The following is a 22,664-nucleotide window of genomic DNA, read 5'->3' on the forward strand; positions in this document are numbered from 1 at the left end:
AAAAAAAAAGGACAAAAGTTACCTTTAGGTGGTGGGACTTCTTCAGGACCTTTTTTAACCACCTTTTTGGAGACTTTCTTTATTGGAACCTTTTTTTCTGCTTGAAAACAATACATTGTAAAATTTAAATTAAAAAAAAACCCCAGTCATAATGAAACATGTACACACTGTCCAAATACTTTATTCTTACCTGGCTTTTTCTCCTCTGGTGGCAGAACGAGAGGCAGAAGAATAGGAATAGGGGCAGCTTGTAGGAAAAATGAAATATTTAGAATAAAATGTGAGTATGATGTTCTCTTGTAAATGAAGAAAAATCCTAGTGCATTTGGAAAATAGATGATATTATTTTATTTCAGCTGCAGAATAAAAGCAAATATGATTTTCATTTTCACAGTTTACTGTAGCTGGAAGAATATATTTTCAGTGGGAATTCCCAGTCTACCGTTATTTGAACCCTGACCCTTCTCAGCTTTATTTTCTTTACTGCCATCACTCTCCTATCTTTGCTGATAGTAATTAATCTAAATATCAGATCTTTCCCCTCCTGCTGCCACTGTAAGCATTTATCAAATTATCCTGGAAATGAAACCAAGACGACTGAACTTCTAAGGTTCATAGTAAAAGATTGAATGTAACAGAAATATACATAATGTTTGTAGTCTGTAGTCCAATACCAGAGCCTGGGAAAAGACCGTTTGCAATAAACATGCAATCCATTGTATGGCTTCAAAAGAATATTTATATTGATATTTTATTTTCCTTTTTTTTTTCCCTAAAGTATAGTAATTCAGACAGCTTGTTTAAAAGATATTTCTGTGTCGAAAAGAAGAAAAGGTGAAAATAAAGAATGATCAGAAGAGGAAAATGAAAATAAAAGGAAGATGGAATGAACAAGAGACTGAGAGGAAAACAAGACGGAAAGGACAAACTCTTTTTAAGAGAAAAGGCTTCGTCCCTACCAGTACCTGTGCATAGTTTTCACCTTCCACACAGGAAAACAAGCTTATGCAAGCCAAGCCTTGCTCATATCGTGTTTGTATAGAGACAATTAACTAGATCTTATCACTGAGCTGTCTAAGATTTTTCTCTGAGGTGCCCGCTGGCCTGCTGCTTCAGTGCAGATATAAAACAGCACTATGGAACAAGTATGGTTTGTTACCCTACCTTCAGCTGGTTTTTGAGGTGGAACTGCAACCTTGGCATCAGGAACATCTAGAAAATCAAAATGTTTAATTGATTTAATAAAAAAAAATAGATTTGAATATGCTGTCCCCAAGAATAGTAGTTCATGGTGCTTTAACCTTTCTGTTCTAGCATACAAGGATTGTAGCTTGCTCCTCAAGAATAAGCTAGCTGACCAATAGATAACTAATTGCATTAATCTTTCAGCATGGCCAGAATCTACACTGTTTCATTTTATTTCTAAATAATTCTTGCATCATTTTGGAGTAGGTTCTTAAGAACATTCAGAAAAGAAGAGTGTTATCTATCGTAAGGAGATGATTGCTAGCCATTTTGCCTCCTTGGCTATTTTTTTTTCAGTTGTGCAGAGGACATCGAATCTATTCATTGGTACCTCTTCATTGTTCTATTCCTCAGTCATTCAAACAAAAATAACCTTTTGTGTTTTAGAGAATGTGGCTTCCTATATTGTACAAAATAATAATAATAATAATAATAATTATTAATTATTAATTAATTATAATTAATTTACATTAATATCACTGATTTTGAAGTTATCACAGTATTCATTGCCACTATTTATGAGAATAAATAGTTCCTTGTATCTATGTATGAGGAATATTTTTTCAGGGTGTAGGTTTAACTTACTATAACCAGGAAAAAAGGATTTGAAAATAAAAAATAAAGCAGAGCAATGTACTAAATCTATGACAGAGTATAGACATGGTCTTGTGCCAGTCTTGCTCATGATCTTTACCTGGTGGCTTCAACTCCAGTTTGATTTCTGCAAAAGAATATTAGATTTCATTTAGGACTACTTATTTTTCCAGAATCATGTTTCAAACTCACAAATTTGCAGATGGCTATGATCACAAATTTGTTTAGCAAATTTGCTAACCTTTGGTTACCAGATAGAGCTCTGCAGTGCTTCTTGCTTCTCCTCTTGGTTCAAGACGAGCAATTACAGAATATACACCTGCAATAGCAAAGAAGGTTGATATTTATATACCTTTATCATTAAAAAAAGGCAACAAAATCAGATAAAAGAATAGCATCATCACAAATATTCCATGCATTTTTACCTTCATCTTCTGCAGTAACATTGTGAATAGTCATATAATGACAGCGACCTTCACTTCTGAAGCTGTACTTGGGACTCTCTCTCAGTTCAGTGGGGCCTTTATACCATGTCACAACTGCATCATCAAAAGACACCTCGCACTCAAACGTTGCCGACTGGTGTTCACTCACTACAATGTTCTGTATGCTCTTTGTGAACTGAATTGGTTCCGCTGTTTTTAGAAACAAAAAATATATGAATTGTTATGCACCACCAGACCATTTAGCTTATCTAATTCCTTCTCATTTTTTTCATAATAATGTTTTCAATATAAATATAATAAGAGATAATAACAATAGATCTTGAAAAAGTAGAGTAAGAAAAAGGGATTCCATCTTCTATGAAGTTCTCTATGTAAGAATGAAGATTAGAAGACATAAGAGTACAACTATAACAAGATTGCTGTGTAGATAAATTATACAAGAGAAACCATTAAGGAAATTAAAGATAAAGAATAATTAAGAAAAAAAGGAAATCCAAGGGAAATATAAGAGTATTAGAGAAAAAGAAAATAAAAGTAAGTATGACTCAGATTGTTTGAGGGCCAGCGGACATTAGTAATGACGATTTAGTTAAAAATACTAACTTACACAAGTATGTCACATATTGTTCAAAAAGAAAGGACAGCAAAATTTCTTGTTTAGTCTGTTTCCAAGTTTGGGAATATCTCTTTAAGAAATTCCTTTTATTTTCATTTGTTTTGTTAGTGGAACATCCAGAAACTGTTTATCACTACTGTAATAAAGAGATTCTATATCTGTTTACAAACCTTCAATGGCCAGATCTGCAGTTGTTTCTAGATTGTCAAGCTTGCAGGTATACTGTCCCTGGTCTTCTGTTCTAACATCCTTGATGATGAGTTTGTGTACTTTGTCAGAGACTTGTGTTGAATATCTCCCTCCTATCTTAATGGGTCTCCCATTTCTATACCACTGAGACTTGGCATTTGGGATAGAGAACTGACAAGACAGCGTACATGTGTTTCCTTCCTTGAAAGTAGTATCATGAAGATGCCGTTCAACTGCAGGTTCTATTAGCATGTTAAAACACATTTTAGCAGACATCAGACAGTGGAATAATTAAAGTGTAAATCAATTCAAGTACATATTTCAAAAATACACTTACCAATCACAGTTAGCCTAGCACTGGCAATGTGTGGTCCACACACTATTCTGAAATTTCCCTGGTCTTCAAGTTGGCAGTTCCTGATTCTCAGTATGTGGCGATCACCTTCAATTCTAATTTCATATTTGTCATTGGAGTCCAGTTTCTGGGTTCCCTTGTACCATGAAAGTTTAATTTCTGGATAGTTAATTTTAATCTCACATTCAAAGATAGCATCCTCATCTGTTAAAACCATCTGATTTTCAATGTCTCTGATCAGAGTAATAGGCTGAAAAATATTAGTTTAAATTAATTTCAAGTTCCCTGTTATGGGTTTGAATATTTCACAAATCAGTCCAAAAATATGTTACCTCTGTTTGTGAGAGTCGTTGCTGAATAAAAGCTACAAGTTCATCAAACTCCTGATCTTCCCTTCGAGCTTTTTCTGTAAGCTCAATTTCCTGTAAAAAGGCGGAATATACTCAAAGATTAAAGGATACTAAATGTCAAGCTGTCATGTTTATCCAACACAGAATTAGTTCCTACATCAAATTTTCTGTAACTGTACTGTAACTAGTGTATCTTCCCATCTTAAAAATTGTAGCCAAGTTGTGAAGACAGAACAAACTTGGCCAGAAGGCCCATTCCTTCTTCTTGGGTTTGAGCATGCAAGAAATTGAGAATTGTCAATAAAAGATCTAAAGATGAACCAGAAATTCCTGCACACACAGTAACACCACAGCGTGGACACCAAGTCTGTTCAAAGGAACTGTGTTACTCCTAACAAAGCCAATGCTGCAGTCACGCTGTATCTTACCAATCTATGGCTTTCTTCTGCTTGGGTTTGCTTTAGTAACTCAAAGGCTTGCAGGAGGCCACGGAAATCTGTAATTCCATACATGCGAGCATATTTCTCATATTCTTTGGGATCTACATTTTTGAGAAGTTCCAAGATATCAATGGGTTGCTCTTCCTCTTCTTCCTTCCTTTTTGTTGGAGTGCTATTCAAATCAATGACATAAGTTAAATATACAAAGCTTCATTCCTAGAAATTTGTTCACTGAAAAAATGAATCAGCTTAGAGCTGCCCTGTGCAGTGGAATCCTTTAGTTTAGTCTAGTCTGGTCAGGTGCTTCTATTTTTAGTACAGTTATTAATATTTAATGAATATTAAAAAATTATATCTTGATCTGAGATATATAATAAAAAATGTTTCTTTTGTGTTGATGGAAAAATAATCTATAAAAATATTCCATATACCTTTTTAGTTTTGCCCTGAGATCCCCTTCAACAACTTCTTTCTTTCTTTCTTCAACTTGTAGGTTTACACTCCTCTCAATTTCACCATGTTGGTTAAAAGCTACACATTTGTACATCCCAGAATCAGTTTTTATTGCATCCTTTATTTCTAGTTTGGCTTCATCTCCTCTCTGCTGGATTATAATGCGACCTCCCTGGTTGAGTTGCCTCCATTTTCCCTTCATCCATTTAACATTTGGAATTGGGTCTCCTCCAACTTTTGCAATAAATGTTGCAATAGTCTCTGCAGAAAGATGCAAATGAGGAAGCTAAGTCTTTCCAGCTGTCTATGACAGCAGGACTTAATCTCAAACAAAAGGTATAGGCAAATAGAAGACAATGTACTTTTTCTGAAAAGAGTTCTTACTTTCCATGACTTTGATACTCTGAGGCTCTGACACAAAATAAAGTTTTCCTTCCACTTCTGCTTTCTTAGCTGCTGGTGCAGCTGCTGGTTTTTCTAAAAAACAGAGTCAATCAATTAAAACAGATGGTTTCATGTAATAGTTTATGTTCACACGTGATGATGCTTCTAAAGGAATTGTCAAAAAGGAATTAATTACAGAGATGGAACAAAATATTATGCAAGAAATAAAAAAGCAGAATACTTTCATATTGTTTTAATTAACTTGTATTTTACTTTCCAGATGAAACTGAACACTGTGGGCCATATTGTGCTGTTCATTAACTTCAGTCAGGTCATTTATATTCTGCATGGATGCAAATTCATAGATGGATATGCAAATAAGAAGTCCTTTTCTAAAATGGATAAGTTTTTAGTGAGGTATTCTCTTTTCTGTCTATTTCTGGAAATTTCACCCTCAGAGTTACTTGCATTTTTTTATCGGTGATCTGTTAAATTCTTTTTTTCTTCTGCGTAGTTCTTAGCCTTGTGGCTACCCATGTAGAGAAAAAGATACTATTTATACATATTACTGAACTCTTATGTCTTTTATGTAATGGTAAGACAAGACCTAAATGGAAGGACTCATGCTTATACAATATTTACTTTCAACTAAAAGGTCAAAATGTCTTAGTTGTAACAGTCCTGAAACAATTAGCCTCTAAGGCCACATGCTCAATCAAATTCCTTTTGTATTTTCCTTCAATAAACACCACTGTTCCCATCCTTTCCATAAAATATGCATGTCCAAGTAATTTCATTCACTTAGCTTGCAGTTTTCTTAAATTTCGTGTTTAGATTTAGAAACTAAATTCTTAATCTTTTTGGTAAGAATATACTATTGATTTGACACTGATCTCCCACGGTTTATGTCGCTATTTATGTAAATTATTGTTAAATATACTGTCTTCCCAGATTGCACAGTTTTGCAAAGAACTAAAAGATACTGATTGTTTGCTATTAGATTATTAACATTTTTGTTCCACAGAAAAAAAAGCAGGATGGAATTTTGTTTTAAATTTCCATCATATGCCTTGATTTTCTCTATGTTACTGTACCTTTAACTGTCACTTTAGATTTGCAAGTATCAGTGCCAGCTGCATTTGAAGCTTTGCATATGTATTCTCCTGAATCAGATTTGGTAACTGCAGCAAGTTCCAGAAGAGCTACTCCATTAGCAAAGCTGAAGTTGCATCTGTCTGAAGCTCGTATTTCTCTCCCTGCCTTCAGCCACTGAATCCGGATTGGCTGCGATCCTTGGACGTGGCAGCTGAGCTGTAGGGTATCACCTTCTTCTGCTGCTGCCGGTTGAAGAGGCTTGTCAAAAACTGGAGGCTTTTCAGGTTCTGGAATATGAAAATGCTTGAGTGAATACTCAAGGATGGAAAGTATGATTAAGAATGTAGGAAAAAAGAGATACATGTGATTCTTAAGAAGGCAATGGCAAGGAATGAAGGAGGATAAACAGAAGTCTAAGAATGTCAACCATAGTTTTAGAAAATGGAATAAATATCAAGAGAGTACGTTTTCTATGCAAACATGCAAGAAATCTTTTCTTCATGCAGCAGGACATTCACAGGAAAAAATAGTATAAGAACTAAAGCACTGCTTTAGTTTAAAGAAACAAATATGCAATCTCCTGCAAGAGTATTATGATGAAGTGCCGTGCTGCCACAACACACTGTCAAGGCTGCCCAAGCTTAAACGTAATTGCACAGAAAAACTGTTATTCCATGAAAAGAGAATGATTCAAAATTCAACAGAAATGTCACATAAAGATTTCAGTGTTCACTTTAGGCAGTCATAGCAAATAGTGAAAAAGTAAAGAAGCCCCTCCCTGAAAAATATTGTTTTATTTTAATCACAAAATTAAAAGAATTCCTTGATTTAACTCAGTTTTATCTTCTCCATCTCAGGACAAATTACTGCTGTTAAGGTAAGTAAAACCAGCTCATAAGATAGAAGGTGTATATTTGCAGCTAACATACAACAAAGAAAACTAAGAAGCAAAGAAAAATAAGACTTCAACTAACCTCTGATAACAACAGAAGATGTACACAATATGCTTCCTGCTTCATTGGACACTTTACAGGTGTATAAACCAGCATCTGATTGCTCTATGCTCTTTATATGCAAAAGTAAAGTATTGTTTTTGAAAGATATTTCACAATGAGGGCTTGAATGAACTTCCTGATTGTTTTTATACCAAGCAACAGTCAAAGGCTGAGAGCCAGAAACATGACCCTCAAGTTTAAGTTCATTCCCTTCTGTTTCTTCTACTGCTTCAGACAGTTTCTTAGTAAAAGTAGGTGGAGTTTTTCGTTCTGTAAAAAAAAGAACATATTATTCAAATTCTATGAATCAAACCTGAAATGAAAAATTCTAAAGAAAATTTTTCAATAAAAATTTGAACATTTGGGAATTGATATTTGCTCTCCTTTAGTAGGATATATTTTTTTAAGTGAAAGTATGCCAAGATAAACAGCAGGTGTCTTGCTCTTGCTATCACTGTCATAGTTGATTTTCCTATTTGAAAAAAAAATCCTCTTACATTGATTTAAGTCAAAAGCCATTTAAAAAAACCCCAAGATTTTTGTCCAGTTCTCAAGAAAGAAACTAGGCCAAAGAAAATATTCTTTCATTTCTCCTTCCATTGTTGTTAGTGACCCTTCCTAATTCCCTTAAGAGAACCCATGGGTATCTCCAGACAGGTACTTTCAAGCTGTATCTCAAAAGATTTTCTCAAACTTATCTTGCAGCAATAAGGCTAACTTCCTTTATAATTAAAGGAAGAAAAATGTACACACAATGTATTATCTATTCAGTACCTTTAACAGTCATTTGAGCTGTGCAAGAGTCCTTTCCAACTTCATTGGTAGCATAGCATGTATATTTTCCAGAGTCTCCCCTGTCAACTCTCAAGATGGTCAAGTGGGCTGTGTTGTCTACATAACTGATCTGGTAGTTTCTTCCTGTTCTAATCTCTTGGTTATCTTTTGCCCAAGTGACTCTAATAGGCTGTGTTCCAGAAATGTGACACTCAAAGTCAGCAGTTTCTCCAATAATACCATCCACAGGTGTAAGTGGGATGTCAAAGAATGGAGGAGTCTTCCCTTCTGAAGAGTGACAGAAGTAAAAAAGCATCACTTTAAAATCTCAATTTGCTTTAAACCTCTGTGAAATAAATATTATTTGTACAATATTAAATCCATATATAAAGCAAAAGTGAGTTTTAAGATACTTCTATTAAATATTTCACAGCCCACCGACCTGTAAGGACAAGCCTGCCACTAGAAGAAGCAGTCCCAATCGCATTAGTAGCTGTGCATGTATATTGCCCAATAAGGCTCCTATCTGTCTTCAAAATCCGGAGAGTTGCTACATTATCTATGAAGGATGTGTGAACATTGTAGTCCTCTTTTACATGTACACCGTCTTTAAACCAAGATACTTCAATAGGTTCTGAACCAGCAATGCCGCAATCAAATGTAACTGGTAAGCCAACAGTTTCATGAACATCTCTTAATCTTCGTGTAAAAGAAGGAGGAAGTTTACGCTCTGTAAGAAAACAGGTATTGTAAAGTGAGGGCTTTCAGAAGATATGCACCTATTGCTGTACTCACCAGTAATCACTACCTAATGTACTGTAGAGTATGCTGGATTTCTGCTCATAACTTCTGACTAAAAATGTTATTCAGCACATCATTTATTTGGAACCTGATGTGAAAAGAACACTGTGCATACGGTTGCAGGAAAATATATAACCATTCTGCCCTCAGTTACACCCAGTGAGCCTATTTAACCCTCAGGACTGCTAATGGTGGAAACAATCAAAACAACATCCTCAATGGGGGAGGAAGATGCAGAAGCTTGTATCCCTACAGAAGAGCTGTGGTCAGTAAGAGACATTTCTACTAGCTTTACTGGTAGACCTTTGTTAATAGTAGGCAGTGCCACAGGGTATCTTACATGTCAAGAAACAGTAAAATGTTTAACAAGAAAAAGGTAATCTCTGTTATTCGAAATAGCAAAGCATAGTTAAGAAAAATAGGCCATTTTCCTTTTTTTTTTTTAAATGAAATATTCACCTTGAACTGTCAGCAAAGATGATGAAGCAGCCTCCCCAACAGTATTTTCTACTTTGCAGATGTACTCCCCACTGTCATTACTGTCTACCTGGCTGAAAACCAGAGTGGCAACTTGGTTCTTAAAGTGCATTTTCACAGTAGCGGTTCCTCTCAGCTTTGTATCGCCTTTGTACCAAGATACAATCATTTCTGGTGTTCCAGCAACCTGGCACTGTAAGGATGCAGAATCCCCAACAGTCACCTGCACTGGCTCCAAGGGCGTAATGAAATAAGGTGGTTCTGAAGAACAAACACATGCCATTAGCATAAAAAGGTATTGCACAATGACCATTAATAGTTCAAATAACACTTGATGAAGTGATGGTGGCTTGGACGCACCTAGTATTGTGATTGCACCATGACAATTATCTTGTCCAGAGTCATTTTCAATATGACAAGAATATTGCCCCTGATCTTCTAGTTTGCTACCAGGGATTTCCAGTATGGCAGATGTTTCTGTAGTGGTGATGCTACACTTTTCAGAGTGCGTTACTTTTACTCCATTTTTCTTCCATGTCACTGAAATTGGTGGAGTACCCGTATATGTGCATTCCAAGATTAAATTTTTCCCTTTCTCTACACTTAAATCGTTCACCTTCTTCACAAATTTGGCTGGTTCTATAATGAACAATGGGAAGACAACAAATTAAATAAAGCCAAGAGATCATTTTTAGAAGCATAAGTGTAAGAAACAGTAGTCTGGACAAACCTTTGACAAAAAGATGTGTTGTGCAAGAAATCTTCCCTGCCTCATTAGAGACCTGGCAGGTGTAGTCTCCACTCTGAAGCGGATGTACATCAAACAGCTCCAGTTCTGCAATTGAATCTTGCAAGGTGATACTGCATTTGTGTCCTGGTACTAGCTCAACACTACCTCTAAACCATTTAACTTCCAATGGAGAGGAGCCTTTTATGATACTGGTAAAGGTTATGTTTGCCCCAGATAAAACATTCAGTGGTTCAGGTTTTTTCACAAAAGATGGTGGTTCTAAGCATGCAAATAAAACAGACAGAGAAGAAGTAAATTTGAATTTCTGATGAAGAGCATAGTAATCAGAAATACGTAACAAAGCAAAGTATAAAGTCTTTTTGAAAATAAATTTGTGCCCTCTGACTCTGGCTTCTTATTGATACTGACCTCTAACACTCAAAAATGCACTGCATTCATCAGACCCAGCTACGTTAGTAGCTGTGCATAAATAAGTTCCCATATCAGATTCCTGAAGTCCATTCACTTTCAGAGAACAGGTATTGTCTGTAAGGGTAGCCTGATACTTGTCTCCACTGGTAATCTCCTGTCCATCATGAAACCAGGAAACCAGAATAGGTGGTGACCCATAAACTTTGCACTCCAGTACAGCAGAAGAACCCAGCTGACCATATGTTTCTTTCAGTTTTCTTGTGAAAGAAGGAGGTATAATACGATCTGCATTTGTTTAAAAAAAAGTAATAAAAGTTACCACACAGGAGCTTAAGATGCAAAAAGTTCCCCATGCATAATAAAATCAGTTAACTTTCTTTTGATATATCTGCTTTAGCAATCTGCTTTTACACACCTAAGTCATTGAAAAACAGATAGTTGAAGGCTAAGGATATACTGGAGCTTTCATCCACACCTTTTGAGGGACACCTTTTATTTTTGCGGTTCTTTTTCATAAGCAACGATATTGCACTAGCTGTCCAAGAAGACATGTAGATTAAAGCTGAAGAAATCAAGCCCTTACAACAACTCCTGCCCCTCAGAGATTAGGCAGGCATCTATTCTTGATGTCTGTCAAAGTGGCATGCCAAGTACTCCTAAGATTATACAAGCAATGAATCTCTCAGGCTGCTATTCATGAGAAACAGTCTGCTACCTGAAGGCTTTGTAAAGGAACTATAGGATCAGATGTGACTCAAAAAAGAGTAGTCAACTAACCTGAAACATGCAGTGAAGCTGTGCAGCTGCTTTTACCAACACTGTTTTTCACCTCAAAAGTATATTCTCCACTGTCTTCTAGTCCTGCATTGAGGATCTTAAGCCCAGATACTTTGTTGAAGAAACTGATTTTATATTTATGGTCAGTGGACAGTTCATTCCCATCCTTAAACCACCTAGCAGTAAGCTCTGGTGTGCCGTCTACTGTGCATTCCAGAGTACAAGAGTCTCCAGCTGTAACTTTGACTGGGCCTGGCTTCTCTACAATGACTGCAGGTTCTGCAATGAGATGCAAGTCATAACATTTTTAAAAACAACAATGCAACAGTTATTAGTATCATAAAAACTGAAATTTTAAAGCATCTTAAAACACATTGTCTTTTTTATCCCATGCTACCAACCTAGCACTTTCAGCGTGGCAAAGCATTCCTGAACTCCAGCATCATTTTTTATCTGACAAATGTATTTCCCAGCATTGGCTGGTTCTGCATTTCCAATCTGCATAGTTGCAATGTTTTCTGAATAGGAGATCCAAAGATTGTCACTTTCTCTAATGATTTCCCCTTTGTCTTTTAACCACAGAACAGAAATGGGTTGTGATCCTTCTACTGCAGCCTGCAGTTCAATCGATTCCCCAACTACGACAGTGAGATCACTCAGCTTCTTCACAAAGGTTGGTGGTGCTATTTAAAAGAAGATATTTAACAGTAAAAAAACACGCCAGGAGCGGAAAAGTAGGAGGAGAATGACAGGAATAATGACATGCCATGAAGGTGCCAATCTTTATACAAACCTCTTAGTGTTACAGAGCCAATACAGGAGTCACTTCCCACATCATTTACAGCTTTACAGTGATAATCACCAACATCTGCAATATCCACACTGAGAATGTGAATACTAGCTAGGTAGTTCTCGGACATGACTTTATACTTCTTGCTGCTCCGAATTTCTCGTTTGTCTTTATACCACGAAATCTGGAATGGAGGAGTGCCCTGAAGCTCACATTCCAGGTGAATATCAGACCCTTTCAAGGTCTGGACTGGATGGGGCTTCTTGGTAAAAACAGGGGGTGCTGAAAAAAAAAAGGGTTAAAGTTTGTGTTATTTGAGCAAAAGAGATTAAAGAGGACAGACTATTCAAGCAGCTGTTCTGATGCTGAACAGCAAAGACAAACCATAAATTAAGATCTCCCACAGCATAACAAACAGGTGAAAGATTTGCCCTCTATTCAGACAGGTTTTGGCCTCTCAGACTAAAGTGGGATTTAACAGCTTTTCCACAAAGGAGGACTCATACAGATAGAAAGGTAAGGAAAGAACTGGGATTCTGACCTTTTACTTTCAGTGAAGTACTGGTGCTTGCACTACCCGCCGGATTCTTAGCTTCACAAGTGTAATCACCACTGTCTTCGACACTGAGGTTGTGCATTTCAATGACTGCCACCGAATCCACAAAGGACATTCTATATTTTTCACTGGGATGGATCTCGGTTTCACCTTTGTACCAGGTGACTTTGATTTCTGGAGATCCACCTATTTTGCATTCATACTTAGTGGAATCATGCTGTTTCACAAGTCTTGAGGAGTCTAGTTTCTTAATAAACCTTGGTGGTTCTGGAAAGCCAAAAAGGGGAGACGATGCTTTAAACTGCACTGATTCTTTGAATAAGCAGGAAAATATGTAACAGAAAATGTAAACTTTGGGGACTTATGCAAACATTCTAATTTTGCAATTGCTATGAAATTTTTTTTAGATGATTTCAAGTTGGTCCAAAGTCTAGATTAGGAAGCAAACAAGATCTCTATCTGCATTTCAGTTAGTTTCTCCTTACTGTATTGTCCCACTCTACTCCTTCTATGTATTCAGTACAGATCAGCTGACGTGTGGTTTTCTTTAAGTAATATCCTCTTGCAATACATAAGTAATCAAAATGACTGATGGAAATGCAAGAATCCAAACTGTTCAGCCAAGAAATAATATTAAGAGCATTTATGCTGAGCATTATAGCAACTGCTTTATATCTTAATATGTCATTAACAATTGATATAGTCATTAAATGTATCTGCTTATAACCCTTCACACATTTATTGCAAAGCCAAATATAAAGGTGCATATAAGGAATAAAAGTCAAGGAGCTCAGGTAGCAAACAAAAAAGGTTCAAAATAGTCATGCTGGGAAGAATTATGAGATGGCTGGTATTACAGAAATTGGCGTTAAAGGTCCTGTGCCTGAAAAGTAAACTGGATGGTTACATTTTGTTCTGTAAGGAGAGAAAGGAGTGGAGGTTTGACACTTTTCATCAAAAATACCATACGGATGATTCAGAATCACAAGACTGAATGCTCATAGATCAAGAATATAACTAGTAAAACCAAGAGGTGGTAATGTGGGCACAACAAACAAATCTCTCTGCAAAACAGGATGAAGTGCCTCTTTGTGCATCTGTCTGTAAAGTGTAGGAAGAATATCTATTTTATTGTGGATTACTTCAACCTGTAGGTCATTTGCAGAACATCCTATGTTGTTAGTAACAAAACTTCCTTAGAGTATCTAAAAATAGAAATGATGGCTTGTAAACACAAGGGCTCTTGGAATCTTAGTGATTTACTATCAGATTTCACTTTGACAAAGAGTTGATTATCTGTCTGCATACTAACAGTTGCTGAGTAGTCACACTCTAATTCCATTCCTTTCCAAAAATGAGGATATACACGTTAGTAAGATATATACTTAGAATGTAAAGCAGTTTCTAGAACCTAAAGCAATTGTTAAAAATACAGATTGGGAACATTACATGTTAAAGTGGGAAAGTTAACAAAAAACTGGGAGATTTTCAAGATAAATTGAAAGAAAAATCTTAATTCTACAAACAAAAGGCTGTGTGTCATAGAAGTGAGACAGCATCTGCTCAAATTAAACACATGCAAATCAATGCACACAAAGAGCTTGCCCTTCCAAGTTCTATAGAAACTGGCTGACAAACAATGGACATCATTAATTTTACAGCTCTGGGGAAACTGTACAAAATCTAAAGGATCAAAGTGAGTGCCAGGGTAAGTTCAGGATCAAAAAAGAAAATAATAATCCTGGGAAAAAAAAATAGTTTCAGGATTTTATAAATAAAGAGTTCAAGAGTAAGACAATAAATAAGGTCAGTTGGGATCATTTTATGAATGGTAACTCCAGTCAAATAAACCTATTAGTAATGTTATCATTAATAATAAACAGAATTGTGATTCTGGTGGAAACAAGCTTTAAATCTTTTAAAGAGGTTAGATTTCTTGCTACAATCTTTCAGTGCTTTTTGTAAGTCAAGCTACATAATAACAGCATCCCTACTTGCCACTGAATCCACAGGTAATTCAGTCTACCACACTTTTCCCACCCCCACCAAGAAAAATCCTTATGGATGGAATATACTCTAGATACATAAAATTATTTTGACCAGCAATTATTACAAAATCTTGCTAGCGGTAGTTCAGCTTCTTGTGTTATTTGTCTTAGAGAGTAAAAGTCATAGTATTTACTCATCAAATGTTTTTGGTTTTTTCCCCCAAATTAATACAGAGAGGAAAAAAAAGAAAGCACTAAACCAACAGGGATATTTGAACTCATGCATAATTTAGGTAGCGTATTTTACATTTGTTCTTTTATAAAATCAATAAGAATGGATTTATTTATATCTGTTCCGGATATCTCAATGTTCCCACCTACATTGAGGAAACTACACTAATATACAAGTGTCACTTGTACCAAGACAGCTTGATCCAGTCATAACTTTAGATCATTGAAATGTATAAGATCCACACACTATGTGGGGAAGCAAAGTGTTGGCGGAATGGATATTTATCACCAAGTCTGCCCTCAGATCCTCCAATTTTGCTGTCTAGAAAAGCAGTTTTCAATGTTTTCAATCTTTGAAAGAGTAAAACTATTTGCAGGAGCTGCACACTCAGTAAAAATACATTTAAGTCTCATAAGTGAACTGAATTTCTCTCAGTTACCTTTCCCTCCCCTGGACAACTTAGTGAATGTCACTGCTGGAGAAAGACTTCAAGGAAGACAGATTTTGCTGGCCAACAGGGCCATTCATAAAGGCGCAACAGGGTACTAAGTCAGAGTTAACATTTCAATGGAAGAATCCCTTTGATAAGAAAAATCATGCACTGTACCAGACCAAAAGAAAGATGAATAAGTATTTAAGTATTACAATAATATTTAAATGAAATAAGACATCTCAGTGTAGCCTCTTGTAAAGGTTCTTAGTCTCAGACATGTCTGCATTCAGGGCTTTGTTTTCCAGGTGTCTGCCTTGCAAAGAAAAGCCTCATGAACACTAAAGCTCACAGCAATACCTTGTACAGCCAGCTGAGCTGCGCACGCGTCCTTTCCAACACTGTTGCTGGCAGTACATGTGTAGAGTCCAGCATCCCCTTTACCAACTTTTAGGACTGTCAAGCTGGCCGTGTTTTCCACGAGCGTCATCTTGTAGTTGCCACCTGGGCGGATTTCTCTGTTGTCTCTGGTCCAAGTAATCCTCATGGGAGCAGAGCCAGTCATGTGGCACTTAAAGTTTGCACTTTCCCCTAGCGCCACATCGATAGATACTGGCTTGATGTCAAAGAAGGGAGGTTGTAGATGTTCTGCAAAGAGGAAAACATGGCAGAGCTCACCACCAAGCTCTCCTCACCACAGACCTCACCATGCCGTGCCCATGCTCCCTGGCCACCATACAATGGGCAGAGTGGGAAAAAGGGTGAAGAAATAAAAGAGCAAAGACATACAAAAGGTCTTTGTTTAAGTGCGAACTACAAACCTGTGAGGAGAAGTTTGGCGCTGGAAGATGCAGTCCCCAGAGCATTTTGAGCTGAACAAGTATACTGGCCACAGTAAGCCATACTAGTTTGCAAGATCTGGAGAGTCGCAACATTATTTAAGAAGGCTGATTGCATGTTATCACTGTCGGTTAAGAGAACCCCATCCTTGTACCAAGACACCTGGATAGGCTCTGAGCCATTTATGCGGCAATCAAATGTCACTGGGGCACCAACCACCTCCTGAATATCTTTCAGTTTTCTGGTGAATGTAGGGGGAAGTTGACGCTCTGCAAAACAATAATAATCACCACTATAAGTAGGAAGCCACCCTGTCAATCTAGAATTAATTAACTCTGAAATTAATAAGAACCCCTTTCTGTAGACAACAAAGAGTTCCTACAAACTACCCCAGGAAAGAGTGGCCCTTGGTCCATCACCTTTAACAACAAGCAAAGCTGTGGAGGTGGCGAAGCCAACGCTGTTTTCTGCTTTGCAGATATATTCTCCAATGTCACTGTCCTCCACGGTGGAGAATGCCAGCATTGCCACATTATTCTTGAAGTGCATTTTGTAAGCCTGTGTTGATCTGAGTTTGGTGTCATCTTTGTACCAGGACACCTTGATTTCTGGCGCACCACCAATCTGGCATTTTAAGATCAAGGGCTCGCCAACCTTCACCTCCACACGGTCCAGGTGCGTGACAAAATAGGGTGGTTCTAGGGAAGAAGAGCATGGTGAGCAGAGGCAGAGCATCACTGGGGTGCCTTAGGGGGACCAGGGGTGGTGCGTACCTAAGATGGATACAAGGCTGTGGCAAACATCCCCACCCGCCTCATTTGCCACCTCACAGGTGTATTCGCCTTCATCACTCTTGGTGCTGTTGAAGATTTCAAGAATGCCAGATTTGTCAGTAGTTGTAACACTGCAGCGTGGAGACTGAGCGATAGGCATGCCATTTCTTCTCCAGGTGACAGAGAGGGGAGGGGTGCCTATGTAGCTGCTTTCCAGCACAATGGACTTCCCCTGCTCCACACTGAAATCACTTAATTTCTTCACAAAGACTGCAGGCTCTGTGGGGAGGCATAGATCAATAGTGAGAGGGATAGATGTGGCAGGGCTGCAGGCAGAGCATGAAGGGAGATACATGTGCGTACATGCAGACACACAAACACACCTTTCACAAAGAGTTGGGTTGTGCATGAGGCACTGCCAGCATCATTTGTGACCACACAGGCATAGTCCCCGCTGTGGCCTGGCTCCACGTTGTACAGCTGCAGCTGTGCCACAGATTCGTCCAGAGAGATGAAGCAGTTGCTGTCCGGCACCAGCTCCCTGATGCCTCGGAACCAGGTCACTTTGAAGGGAGTACTGCCCTTGATGTAGCTGGTAAATGTCACACTTGATCCTGGCAAAACTTCCTGGGGATCAGGTGTCTTCGCAAAAGAAGGTGGTTCTAAGGATCATGCAAAGAAGTGAAGAGGGAGAAAGATGTTAATAGGAGAGTCTCGGGGGGGGAGGAAAACTGAAGCAGGTTTGAGTCAAAAAAAGGGAGAGAAAGAGGGAGAAAACAGAAAAATAAAAAAAAAAAAAGAAAAAGAAACCATGGGAAACCAGAGGGAAGGAAGAGAAGAGAGCAGAAGAATTTTGTTGAAGGGGCTGTAGTATTCTTCCACTGACCTTGTACAGTCAAGAAGGTGCTGCATTCATCAGATCCAGCCACATTGGCTGCCACACAGGTATATGGCCCTGTATCTGTGACATCAAGGGCATTCAGCTTCAAAGCACAAACATTATCCAAGAATGAGATTTCATATTTTTCTCCACTAACAATCTCATTCCCATCCTGAAACCAGGCCACAGATATAGGGGATGTGCCAGACACTTTGCACTCCAGAAGCACTGAGGACCCCAGCACCCCATTTGTTTCCTTTAGTTTTCTTGAGAATGAAGGAGGAACAAGACGATCTAAGTAGGACAGGGCAGAAGAATAGGAAGAAACATGTTGGGTTTTTTTTCAGGGGAAAGGAAAGAGGGAAGAAAAAAATCTTCCTTTAAAGATGAGTGTGAACAACAAAGACATAGAGCTGACCTGAAACATCAACTGAAGAAGTGCAGCTGCTGTCCCCCACCTCATTGTGCACCTCAAAAGTATACAAGCCCCTGTCTCCCCTGTCTGCAGAAAAGACTTTCAAAGTGGATATATTGTTGAAAAAGGTAATTTGGTATTTGCGGTCGCTCCTTAGCTCTCTGCCGTCTTTGTACCACTTGGTGATAAGTTCAGGTGTTCCTCCTACTTTGCACTCCAAGGTAAAAGGATTGCCAGCCATTACTGTGATTGGCTCGGTCTTCTCTAAGATGACTGCTGGTTCTGAAATAGGAAGGGAGGGGTCAGTGCATCACCACAAAATCTACCCACAAACCAGTGAGCACAGGATATAAACAGAAAAAAAAGGCTGGTAGAGGCAATTGTGCAAGCTGTAAGATACAGTACCTGTGAAGCAGGCTATACCCACCTAGGACTTGTAAAAAGGCAGAGCACTCCCGCACGCCAGCATCATTTTTGATCTGGCAGATGTACTTCCCAACATCAGCTCCCTCCGCACTGGCAATCTCAAGAGTTGCAATGTTGTCCATAAACCACATTTGGACATTTTCACTCTCCCTAATAACTTCACCCTTGTCCTTGAGCCAGACAACCGAAATTGGTGGGGATCCTTCCACCACTGCCTGCAGGGCTGTTGACTCCCCAACAAAGATTGCAGTGTCACTCAGTTTCTTGGCAAAGCGTGGGGGTTCTGATGGCAAAAACAAGGAGGCAGAGGAGGGTTAATCATGCATGCCTGCTTGGAAGAGGGACAGCCAGGAGATCAAGAAAAGAGGGCAGTGATGCTGTTGATCCTCTAGCATACAAACCTTTGAATTTCACTGGGCAGGTGCAAGTGTCGCTTCCCACCTCATTCATAGCTTTGCATTGATATTCTCCAGTATCTTGAGATTCCAGATTGAGAATATGAAGACTGGCAACGGAGTGCTTTGCTGTCACCTTGAACTTCTTGCTGCTCCTGACCTGCCTCCGGTCCTTGAACCAAGCCACCTCAAAGGGTGGAGTCCCTGCTATCTCACACTGGAGGATAACATCTGAGCCTTTAAGAGTGTCCACAGGGCTCGGCACCTTGCTAAAAACAGGTGGTTCTATAAAAAAAAGAATCACATCATAATGTGTGAGCCTGCTTCCCTGGGTGGTTTTCTGGATAGTAGCAGGAGGCAACATGTTCAGGAAGGGGGCCTACACTTATTCTTGTAAACCCATATTTAGCTTCCAAATATGTGGCCTCACCTCTAAAAAATGCTGAGCCCCCAGCATCTCCCAGCAAGCCATCCCAGCACTCAGAGTCCCAAGGGCAGAAAATGTGACAGTTCTGCACCTGTTTGGAGTCAGTGCTCAGTGCCCTTCCCCAAAAGCCACTCTCCCCTCTCTCCAGGACCACATTCCAGCCTTCCCCACCTCTTTCCGGCCATGAAAGCTACCATCAGTGAGGCTCAGCAACACAGCCTCCTCTTCCGTCTTAAATTTCATTCCTGCCAGGATCACTGTGTATAAAGAGGAGGCAGAGGGATGGCTGCAAAGCATGCTTAGCTCCCTCACCATGACTGGTGCTACATCTAGTCCATGCTTCCCTTGTGACATGACAAGCTTGCTTTATTCACCTTGCAATTGACTTAAATGGGGAGAGAAGGGAATGGCTGCACAGTGCTGAACACCCACCACTATTTCCTGCCTGGTCTCCACTGCTGAAACACAGCAGCTTTTGAATGTGAGACCAGCTGGAGAGACACTGCCCCAGCAGCCACCAACTGCCATAGCAGCAGCTCCCTGTCCAGGGGGATGTGCAGCTGGGAACAGGCCTGGAAGCCAGGGATTCTGGTGGTGTGTGGAGTCATGCTGCTAACCTTTCACTGCGACTGAAGTGCTGCAGCTGGCTGTGCCAGCAGAGTTATGGGCTTCACATATGTAATCACCGGTATCTTCAGTGTTGGCACCCAAGATGGTTAGCATCGCCACAGAGCCTACAAAGGACATGTGGAGCTTGTCGCTCGCCTGGAGTGCCTGATCATTTTTGTACCACATGGTTCTGATCTCTGCTGTGCCACTGATTTTACATTCAAGTTGAACTGTGTCCCCCTGCTTCACGAATCGCAAAGCTTCAGGCTTCTTGATGAACTTGGGAGGTTCTGCAGAACAGAATAAGTATGTAGAGTGTGACAGTATACCTGTTCGCCATGTGAAATCTACAGTGCTGAGCAAGAGTTATGGGGAGCACAAGAGCATTGGGGCACAACAAAGTAAGCTTGTTACAGCAGCTGGCTGTGTCCCCAACCAGAGCTTCCTTTCAAGGAAAGACGCAAGATGGAGAAAAGAAGGCAAAGACAACTAAAACTATGTTCTGCTAACTCTGGAGCCTGCTGCGTCAGAGAGCTGGAGCCGTAAAAAGCACACGAAGGATGATTGTTCCACTGAAGGGAAATTTTGCTGTTACCTTTGGGGGGCGGAAATATCCCCAGGCCAGCATGAAAGATTTGACAAGCCCTTCACCCCCAGGAGCAGCAGAAACACGGTAGGCATAGTTTCACTCACTTACGTACACATCTTTAAAACATATTTCTGCATTAAGAACTTAAGTGATTCATAGTCTAGATTTAATCAGCAATTCAGAACTCCAACTGAAATCTTTAGCAAATTTGAAAGTCACCAATGCTGGCCTAGAAATGCAAGGTAGTTGTATTTACCACATCACTGTTTTCCATATAGTAATTGCTATGTGTGAATACCACTGTGACTGTAGCGTAATCACTAATGACAAAGTAAAAAGCAGGGTGAGTGCAACTCTCCATACAAACAGCTCCACAAGGGGACCTTTCCCCTTGGAGATTTTGCAGGCACACAAGGCTTCTACTGTCATGCAGTATGATAGGTGAAGGTCTCCACATTGTATATGTCTGCTTTCTGGAAAGCTACTTTCTGTATATTTCCAAACTGGAAAGGGTGCAAGATAAGACTCAGTAACAAAGCGGTCTCTTTGCCCAAGAAAAAGAAAACACACAAATGAAGGTGACTTAATCTTAATACCTTTGACACTGAGTTGGGCTGAGCAAAAGTCTTTCCCAGCTTCGTTACTAGCTTGACAAGTATATTGGCCAGAGTCTCCTTTACCCACTCTGAGCACTCGAAGGTGAGCTGTGTTGGCTACAAATGTAATATTGAAGTTTCCTCCAGTTCTGATTTCCCGACCATCCTTGGACCAGGTGATGTGTATTGGCTGGGCTCCGGTAACATGGCATTCAAAGTCAGCACTTTCTCCAAAAGGCACATCAATAGATTCTGGTTTGGTGTCAAAGACAGGTGCTTGCTTGGGTTCTAGAAACACAAGAAAACAGTGTAATACTCATACCTCATGAAAAAAATAATCCAACACACAGATACCATTGCATGCATGAAATGGGAAGGGGGATCCTGTGATCCAGGCAAAAATTTTGTAAGCCAACACACCTGCCACTGTGAGCCTAGCACTTGAGGTGGCAGTGCCCACAGCATTGGTGGCTGTGCAGGAGTACTGCCCGGTATGATTCATCTCAGTTCGCACCAGTTGCAGCACTGCAACATTATCTACAAAGGATGTGTGCACATTGTGGTCATCGCTTAGCAGCACACCATCCTTATGCCAAGTCACAGTGATGGGTTCTGAGCCATTGAGCCGACACATAAATTTAAGGGGTAAACCAACAGGGTGCTCGATGTCCTTTAATTTTCTTGCAAAGGAAGGTGGTCGTTTGCGCTCTAGAAGAAAGCAAGTAAAGGATAAATATGCCCCAGTAAGAAATTTTTTTATAGTTTTGCAAGAGCAAAAGAATTTGTAGCAAGCTAATATAAAAATCATCACCTTGAACTGTTAAGAGAGCCTTTGTAGATGCAGTTCCTACACTGTTTTCTGCCTTGCAGATATATTCTCCACTGTCGTTGCTACCCGCTTTGTTGAAAATAAGTGTAGCAATGTTGTCTTTAAAGAACACTTTGTACTCAGGAGTAGACCTGAGTTTTGTATCACCTTTGTACCAAGACACCGTGATTTCTGGTGTTCCAGCAACGCGGCATTGCAACGTTGTATAATCCCCAACTGACACCGCAAGAGGTTCCAAGTGTGTAACAAAATAGGGAGGTTCTAAAAAAGAGAAGCAATTAGATAGGCTCATTATAGTGCCAGGCCTTGGAAAGCATACACCAGAAAGAACAGGCAAGAAAAAGAAGCAAAGGGAGCACACACCTAGGGTAGAAACTACAGCCTCACAAACATCTCTTCCTGCCTCATTTTCAACATGGCAAGTGTATTGTCCTGCATCTTCTTTGGTGCTGTCAAGTATTTCCAGGATGCAGGATTTCTCCGTGGTGGTGATGCTACACTTCTGAGATTGAGTGATGGTGTGGCCGTTCTTCTTCCATATCACAGAGATGGGCAGGCTGCCTGTGTAAGTGCCCTCCAGGATGATGGGCTTGCCAGGCTCCACATACTGGTCGCTCAGTTTCTTCACAAAGACAGCCGGCTCTAATGAAGGGTAAGAAGTCACAAATGTTGAGCACAGCAGGACAAATGGAGGGGAGGAAACAATATTTTAAGATAAATAGAGAGATGGAATCTT

At 39.4% G+C, this 22,664-nt stretch overlaps 1 protein-coding gene across 1 annotated transcript in view; it reads right to left on the bottom strand.

The window, feature by feature from the left end:
* TTN (titin) overlaps positions 1–22,664 on the bottom strand; it is a 257,627-nt gene that overhangs the window by 163,840 nt on the left and 71,123 nt on the right. Inside the window, exons 70-107 of the mRNA XM_019471879.1 lie at positions 22,292–22,570; positions 21,911–22,189; positions 21,520–21,807; positions 21,100–21,387; positions 19,923–20,204; positions 18,885–19,163; positions 18,485–18,766; positions 18,061–18,339; positions 17,649–17,936; positions 17,146–17,424; positions 16,763–17,041; positions 16,409–16,687; positions 15,971–16,258; positions 15,510–15,797; positions 12,485–12,766; positions 11,947–12,225; positions 11,555–11,836; positions 11,154–11,432; positions 10,374–10,661; positions 9,945–10,223; positions 9,575–9,853; positions 9,197–9,475; positions 8,379–8,666; positions 7,937–8,224; positions 7,142–7,432; positions 6,167–6,454; positions 5,073–5,165; positions 4,667–4,949; positions 4,224–4,407; positions 3,778–3,867; positions 3,428–3,695; positions 3,072–3,332; positions 2,265–2,474; positions 2,081–2,158; positions 1,940–1,966; positions 1,165–1,212; positions 191–247; positions 23–100 (exon numbers count right to left, since the gene is read on the bottom strand). Coding sequence (XP_019327424.1) covers positions 23–100; positions 191–247; positions 1,165–1,212; positions 1,940–1,966; positions 2,081–2,158; positions 2,265–2,474; positions 3,072–3,332; positions 3,428–3,695; positions 3,778–3,867; positions 4,224–4,407; positions 4,667–4,949; positions 5,073–5,165; positions 6,167–6,454; positions 7,142–7,432; positions 7,937–8,224; positions 8,379–8,666; positions 9,197–9,475; positions 9,575–9,853; positions 9,945–10,223; positions 10,374–10,661; positions 11,154–11,432; positions 11,555–11,836; positions 11,947–12,225; positions 12,485–12,766; positions 15,510–15,797; positions 15,971–16,258; positions 16,409–16,687; positions 16,763–17,041; positions 17,146–17,424; positions 17,649–17,936; positions 18,061–18,339; positions 18,485–18,766; positions 18,885–19,163; positions 19,923–20,204; positions 21,100–21,387; positions 21,520–21,807; positions 21,911–22,189; positions 22,292–22,570 — 9,036 coding nt within the window. The remainder of the gene's footprint in view (positions 1–22; positions 101–190; positions 248–1,164; positions 1,213–1,939; positions 1,967–2,080; positions 2,159–2,264; positions 2,475–3,071; positions 3,333–3,427; positions 3,696–3,777; positions 3,868–4,223; positions 4,408–4,666; positions 4,950–5,072; positions 5,166–6,166; positions 6,455–7,141; positions 7,433–7,936; positions 8,225–8,378; positions 8,667–9,196; positions 9,476–9,574; positions 9,854–9,944; positions 10,224–10,373; positions 10,662–11,153; positions 11,433–11,554; positions 11,837–11,946; positions 12,226–12,484; positions 12,767–15,509; positions 15,798–15,970; positions 16,259–16,408; positions 16,688–16,762; positions 17,042–17,145; positions 17,425–17,648; positions 17,937–18,060; positions 18,340–18,484; positions 18,767–18,884; positions 19,164–19,922; positions 20,205–21,099; positions 21,388–21,519; positions 21,808–21,910; positions 22,190–22,291; positions 22,571–22,664) is intronic.

This window comes from Aptenodytes forsteri, unplaced genomic scaffold (genome assembly GCF_000699145.1).
Source record: "Aptenodytes forsteri isolate BGI_AS27 unplaced genomic scaffold, ASM69914v1 Scaffold257, whole genome shotgun sequence".
Lineage (NCBI taxonomy): Eukaryota > Metazoa > Chordata > Aves > Sphenisciformes > Spheniscidae > Aptenodytes > Aptenodytes forsteri.